The 7,103-nt window shown below is 52.4% G+C and overlaps 1 protein-coding gene across 4 annotated transcripts in view; it reads right to left on the bottom strand.

Annotated features, from left to right (window-relative positions):
- The window catches only part of TGFB1 (transforming growth factor beta 1), a 24,138-nt gene that overhangs the window by 11,486 nt on the left and 5,549 nt on the right, over positions 1-7,103 (bottom strand). For 2 of the 4 annotated variants that reach the window (XR_003678392.2, XM_024132676.3), the window contains exons 3-5: positions 6,278-6,395; positions 4,389-4,466; positions 3,888-4,038 (exon numbers count right to left, since the gene is read on the bottom strand). Coding sequence is in view for 2 of the 4 variants with exons in the window: in XM_024132676.3 (XP_023988444.1) it covers positions 3,888-4,038; positions 4,389-4,466; positions 6,278-6,395 (347 nt within the window). In the remaining 2 variants the exon portion in view is untranslated. The remainder of the gene's footprint in view (positions 1-3,887; positions 4,039-4,388; positions 4,467-6,277; positions 6,396-7,103) is intronic. The other 2 variants (XR_003678393.2, XM_024132677.3) reach the window with 1 other exon arrangement.

The following is a 7,103-nucleotide window of genomic DNA, read 5'->3' as shown; positions in this document are numbered from 1 at the left end:
CGCTCCGCAACGGGAGGGGCCACAGCAGTGAGAGGCCGGCGTACCGCAAAAAAAAAAAAAAAAAAGTTTCCCCTAATAAAAAAAATTTAAATCAGAAGAGGAAAAATAAATCATCACAATGACTTCTTTCTTTCCCCTTCCTCAGATTTGTTTTCCTTCTTGCCACCTGCTCTTTTATTAGATACTGATTTATTTATCTGTTCGTTTTCTGTCTTCCTCTGAGGACAGGACTTTTTGTCTATTTTGTCCCTAAATGTGTCCCTGCAACAGTGCCTGGCATATAGCAGGTGCTTAGCAAGTACTGGCTGTATAAAAGAATTGATCAATACGTTAGGTCTTTTAAAAGCACATTGGAGGGACTTCCGTGGTGGTCCAGTGGTTAAGAATCCTCCTCCCAATGCAGGGGACGTGGGTCCGATCCCTGGTCGGGGAAATAAGATCCCACATCCTGCGGGGCAACTAAGCCTGCGTGCCGCAACTACTGAGGCCGCACACTCTAGAGCCTGTGCGCCACAACTAGAGAGAAGCCAGCCCGCGCGCCACAGCGAAGAGCCCGTGTGCCGCAACTAAGATCCAACGCGGCCAAAAAAATAAATAGTTTTTAAAAAACAAAATAAAATAAAAAATAAAAGCACATTGGAGAGTGGTGGTATGTAAGACTCTACTGCCCTGGACTCATGATCTCTGTCCCAGGCTCGGATGCAAAAGTCAGTCCTCCCCAGTCTTCGGCCCAGGCTCCTGCATGTCTGGAAGGAAATGGGGCATTTTCTGTGCTGGCCCCTGGGGCCATGGTTGAGATGGGCTGGGAACTTGACTAAAAAGCTTGACCCATGGGCAGCTGAGAACACTTTAAATTCCATGTTCATAACATATGAAAGAAACAGTATGCAAAGTTACAGGTACAGTATGATCCAAATTCTGTTTTGAATAGAAGGACTGGAAGGCAATATGTTAAAATGTCGACAGTGACATTTCATATGTGGCAATGTGATGGGTGATATCTTTCTGTATTTTCCAAATTCTCGACAGTGGGTATGTGTAACTTTTAGAATCAGAAAATAAAATTTAAAGAAAGAAAATGCAGCACCCCCCCCCCCAAAAAAAGACTCTACCATTTGGACAAAATAAAAAACATATACATGGCTATGTGTAAGTGTCTCATACAGAGACTCTCTGGAGGAAACACAAATACAATAAAAGCCTCCTCATAGAGGGGCTGGGGGCCGGAGCTGGAGGGTCTCTGAGTATCCTTTCTGGGTTTGATCCATGTGCATGTATTTTCCTACTCAAAAATCAATAGAGGAAAAAAAAAAATCAAATCAATAGCGGGAATTCCCTGGCGGTCCACTGGTTAAGACTCCATGATTCCACTGCAGAGGGCGCGGGTTCGATCCCTGGTCAGGGAACTAAGATCCCGCATGTGTGCGGTGCAGCCAAAAAAAAAAAAAAAAAATCAGTAGAGAATTCCCTACAAGGCAGGTCTTATTATTATTCCCATTTGAAGGATGAAGAAATTGAGCCTCAGAGAAAGGGGGATGTTGTCTGTTCACTTGTAGCCTACATGTGGTGGAGTTTGGGGCCAGGTTCACAGCTAACTCTGTGCTGCCCTGGAGTCTGTGGCCTCATCTGCCCAGTGCAACCATGTCAGCTTAAGCAGAGGGGGAAGAGGCAATGGGACAGGATCTCCCAGGGCAAGACAAGGCCTCTCCAAGAGCCACAGGACGTTGAGAAGGAAGTTAGGAAACTTAGATTCCTGTGAGTTCAGCCTGGCGCCTCCCCGGTCTGGCTGGGCCTCAGTTCCCTCATCTGTACAAAGACGCAAGGGATGTTGGATCAAATAAGATGTTGTTAAGGGCCCAGGAGGCATCAGGAAATCCATGGACGGGCTGAGGGAGGGGCCTGAGCCCCCCAAACCATATGCACCTACGTGTGTACGTGTAGGCATATTCTGGGGAAAAAAGGTTCCTGGCTTTCGACTTCTCAAGGGGTTCCCGGACTCACGAAAGGGGAAGAACCACTGTCCAGAATAATCTTTCATTTCTGGTCCAACTGTGCCAGGGTGCTGAGGTCCTAAGATTTCAAGTGTGTGATTCTATTATCCAGCAGCAGCACCGCCTGGGAAATTGTGGGAAATGCAAATTCTCAGGCCCCACCCCAGACCCACTGAATCAGAAACTGGGGGTGGGGATGGGTGGGAAACAGCAGGCCACGTTTAACAAGCCCTCCAGGTGACCCTGAGGTGCATGCCTGGGGCCTGCTGCATTCCAGGTCCCGTGATACACGCAGCCCAGGCCCTTGCGACTCTGCCCTCCAGTCTACCAGGACCCAACAGGGCCTGACGAGTAAAAGAAACCCACCTGGGGGACTTCCCTGGTGGTCCAGTGGTTAAGACTCTGCACTTCCACTGCAGGGGGGCATGGGTTCGATCCCCGGTCAGGGAACAACTCAGATCCCACATGCTGCGTGGCTCGGGCCACAAAAGAAAAAAAAAAAAAAAAAAAAAAAAGACCCAAATACGGTCTATACATGGCAATTATTTGATACATATTTTAATATTCTTTTTTAAAGTCTACAGGACCATCTCTCTGTTTCCCCCCTTTGTATTGTATCTGTTGAAGAAACTGGGTCAAGTTTCCCACAATCTAGATGTTGCTGACTGCACAACCATGGTGTTAACATGCTTCTCTGTTCTTATATTTCTGGAAAATTGGATCTACCGTACCGATCAGCTTCAGCTTTGACTTTCTGGCAAGACTTCCTAAGTGACATTGTGTCCCTCATGTGGCTGGCACTCTCTCTCTGTAACAGTATAAACTGTTGGCACTCGAGACCTCAATCCATTCATTCATTCACAGGGCTGTTGGGCAGAGGGTAGGATCTGGTGGTGAAGGAGTTGGGGAGCAGAGCTGACTTTCCAGCAGGAGAACTGCATGTAACAGAGCCCAAAGGCACCATCAAAATATTAAGCAGGGGAGGGCCAAGGTCACATTATCACTCTAAACTCGCAACATTCTAACTCTGAACTTCAACATCCTAGGACTACAACTTTTCCATTTTCTTAGACTGCGATACACCAGCCCCTCAGGATTCTAACACACCAACAGCTTTCCAGCTTGCTAGGATTCCCACATTCCAGCTCTCCAGGATCTTGGCATTCTTGAATTCCAATATTTCAAAACTGCATTCCAACATTCCACAATTCTGAGCCCATCACTCAAGAGGTCCAAGCTGCCACTTTCTAAGATCACAGCCTTCCAAGATTCTCACAAGATTCCAGCCCCGAGTCCCAACATTCTAGGTTACCAATACTCTGGCTTTCTCCAACTCCAGCATTTCTGGATGCTAATATTTTAACACAGGATTCCACTATTCTGGGCCCAATATTCAAGGACTCCAATCTGCCGATACGGGAGACTCCAGTCTGTCAATGGTATAGGAATCCAACATGGGCAATCTTCCAGTTCTGAATTCCCAAGTTCTAGGATCCCAACATCCCTTGAGTCCAACATTCTCAGATTTCAATAATGAATACCGAATTCTAACATCCTAGAATCCCCACATGCTTGAACCCCAACCTGCCAGCAGTACCGGAATCTAACGTGGCGACCTTCCAGTATTGAATTCCCACATTCTCAGTGTTCAACATTCTAATAGTCTCTGATTCCAACCCACCAGCAAGAGAGCCACCTGATCTCAGCATTCGAGGACTCCCAGTTCGCACATCACAGCATCCCAGGCCTCGGACCTCATCCCCTGAACGCTCCAGGCTGAAGGAGATGCCAGCCCAAGCATAGCACCAGCCAGGTGCCCAATCTGCGGTGCCCGCTCAGCAGATGGCAAGGAGGCGCCCAGCCCGGAAGGCGTCAGGGGAAGGCTGCAAGGTTCACCTGAAGCAGTAGTTGGTGTCCAGGGCTCGGCGGTGCCGGGGGCTGTGCAGGTGCTGGGCCCTCTCCAGCGGGGTGGCCATGAGGAGCAGGAAGGGCCGGTTCATGCCATGAATGGTGGCGAGGTCACCCCGGCGGCCGGAACTGAACCCTGCTTTGGTTTGGGAGTCAGGCGGTGGGGAGGGTGGGGGAGACATACACACACTCTCAGATGGATGAATGGGAGGAGATGGTCAAGGGGAAGAAACACACACACACACACACATCTGTTCTTGCACAATCCCGTGGCGAGGTCACCCCGGCGGCCGGAACTGAACCCTGCTTTGGTTTGGGAGTCAGGCGGTGGGGAGGGTGGGGGAGACATACACACACTCTCAGATGGATGAATGGGAGGAGATGGTCAAGGGGAAGAAACACACACACACACACACACACACACACACACACACACACACACACACATCACTGGTGGGCATGGGACCGGGCCGGGGAGGTGGGCCTCACCGTTAATGTCCACTTGGAGTGTGTTATCTTTGCTGTCACAGGAACAGTGGGCACTGAGGCGAAAGCCCTCTATTTCCTCTGTGGGAGTGGGGAGAGGGAAGCCAGTGTGAGGGGGCGGCTCACCCAGCCCCTGGGGGAGGAGAAAGGAAGTAGCAAACCCCCGGGGTGGGGGTGGGGGGACCTCCTTCCAGCCCCTTCCCCTGCCTGCCCTCTCTCTGCACCCTCGTGCTCCAGTCCTTTGCCTTGCAGCCTCCTCCTCCTCCAGGTCTCAGCTCAAAGGCCACCTCCTCCAGGAAGCCCTCCAGGACACAGCCCCTCCCCCACTACGACAGCACTTTATTTTCTCCATAGCACTTACCCTGACATTTGTATCTGGCTATTTATTTCCCTCTTTGTTCTCAGTGGCAAAGCAGGATACGTGGGGGCAGGGATCCTTGTTTTCTTGTTCCCCACTGGGCCTGGCCCACAGTGGTAAAAACAAACATCTCCTGAGTTCGCACTGGGTGCCAGACCCTGTTCTAAACACTTTTTGTGTATTATTTCCTCGAATCCTCACCAAAGCTCCCCGTTTTACAGATGAAGAAGCCAAGGTCCACTGAGAGGGGGTGACTTGCCCAAAGTGGGAAAAGGCAGGGCTGGGATGCAAGTGCCTGGGCTCTTGTCCCAGGGCCAGTGTGGAAGCAAGTTTTCTTGAATGAATGAGTGAATGCCTTTCTAAGCTCCCACTATGCGTTGGACCCTGTGCTGGGGGCTCTGGACTCAGCAATCAGCCCAGGACACTTGCCCCAGCGCTCACCTGCTCCCTAACCCCCATCTTTTCCTCTGGCCAAACCATCACGTATCTCATGAATCTCAGCACAATCATCCTCATCCAGGAAGCCCTCCTGGAACCCTCCAGATGGGTCTGGACGCCCACTCTCAGCTCCCACAGCACTTAAGGCCTCCCCCATCCCGGCCCTGGTCGTTGTGGCCGTCACAATGGGAGTCAGGAGGGCTCCCTGCTCGGGCTTTGGCAAGATTTCCTAGGTGTCGAGAAGTGACTGTGGGCCCCACGAGGGCAGGCCTAGAAGTTGTCATGGTTACCACTGTGCCCCCCACACCACCCGCACAGGGCCAGGCACACAGCAGGAACCTACTGGCATCTACTGAGTGAAGGAATGAATGAGAGGGAGACCAGGAAGGGAGATGTGGGTACTGTGGACTCAGATGGGACAGGACAGTCCTCTTCCGGACAGATCAGGTGTGTCAGGCTCTCCCTGGACTCAAGGGCTCTGCTCAGGCTACCCCTCTGCCTTGAACACTCTTGGCCCTCCGTCTTTCCCAGGCTGGCTCCACTCATCCCTCAGACAACCACGCTAATGTCCCCTCTTCCAGGAAGCCCTCCCTGATTTCCCAGGCTGGGTCAGGCACCTCCTCTGGGCTCCCCCTCCCAACCCTGCCCACTCTGGGACATTACTACCTGGCTTTCAGGTCTTTCCCCCAAATCCCTTAACCCGAGCAATGGATGATAAGCTTCACGAGGGCAAGTATGGTGCTGTTTGGGTTACTGTTGCGTCCCCAGCATCACCCAGCACAGGGCAGGTGCTCAGGAAATGGATTTACCATTAATCACTCAGGTTTGAGTGCCTGGAAGGAGGCCCAGGTCTGGGCTCTTTGGCACCAACATGGGGTGGGCGGTGCTAGGCAGGGGAGCCCCAGGACAAACAATGGGGTCAACCCCATTACAAAATAGGGGTTGGGGGGGGGACTTCCCTGGTGGTCCAATGGTTAACAGTCCGTGCTTCCACTGCAGGTTCGATCCCTGGTCGGGGAGCTAAGATCCCACATGCCACGCAGTGGGGCCAAAAAACACACAAAAAATAGGGGTGGGGCAGACAAGCAGTCCTCACCTCCGTGGGTCAGCCACTGCCGCACAACTCCAGTGACATCAAAGGACAGCCACTCTGGTGAGTCGCTGGGGGCCAGCAGCCGGTTGCTGAGGTAGCGCCAGGAATCATTGCTGTATTTCTGGGGGATAATGAGTTGGGGGGAGAGACAGTGGGTAGATGCTGCCACGCAGCCCTCGTGTACGCTGCACCCCTACGTCTGCTCCCCGAAAAGGGCCTCCACACAGTCCTGCAGACTGTCCCCTCCCAGACACCCAAACCGAGGGGCCCACAGGAGCCACCCACCCCACAGCAGCCTAGAGGGGAGAGAGAACCCCAGGCTGGGGGGTCAAGGCACCTGGGCAGCTCAGCCTCTATGCCTGAGCCCGGCGTGGCCGTGGAAAACTCCTCTCCCCTTCTGCCCTTGGTTTCCTCACTGATGAAATGCCAGGAGGCCCCTTTCAGCTTGGACAGCCCACGATGCCACGATTCTCCTCCTGACATCGTAGGGGTCACTGACTATAGACAGTTCTGCAAATTTGGCCCCCCAGATTCTGAGAGTCTATCACGTTCCTTCTTTTTTTAAAAAAATGTATTTATTTTTTATTTATTTTTGGCTGCGTTGGGTCTTCGCTGCTGCGCACAGGCTTTCTCTAGTTGCGGCAAGCGGGGGCTACTCTTCATTGCGGTGCGCGGGCTTCTCATCGTGGTGGCCTCTCCTGTTGCGGAGCACGGGCTCTAGGCGCGCGGGCTTCGGTAGTTGTGGCTCACAGGCTCCAGAGCGCAGGCTCGGTAGTTGTGGCGCACGGGCTTAGTTGCTCCGCGGCATGTGGGATCTTCCCGGACCAGG

This window comes from Physeter macrocephalus, unplaced genomic scaffold (genome assembly GCF_002837175.3).
Source record: "Physeter macrocephalus isolate SW-GA unplaced genomic scaffold, ASM283717v5 random_238, whole genome shotgun sequence".
In the NCBI taxonomy this organism is placed as follows: domain Eukaryota; kingdom Metazoa; phylum Chordata; class Mammalia; order Artiodactyla; family Physeteridae; genus Physeter; species Physeter macrocephalus.
Note: the sequence above shows the minus strand (reverse complement) of the source record. Positions and strands in the feature narration are given on the sequence as shown.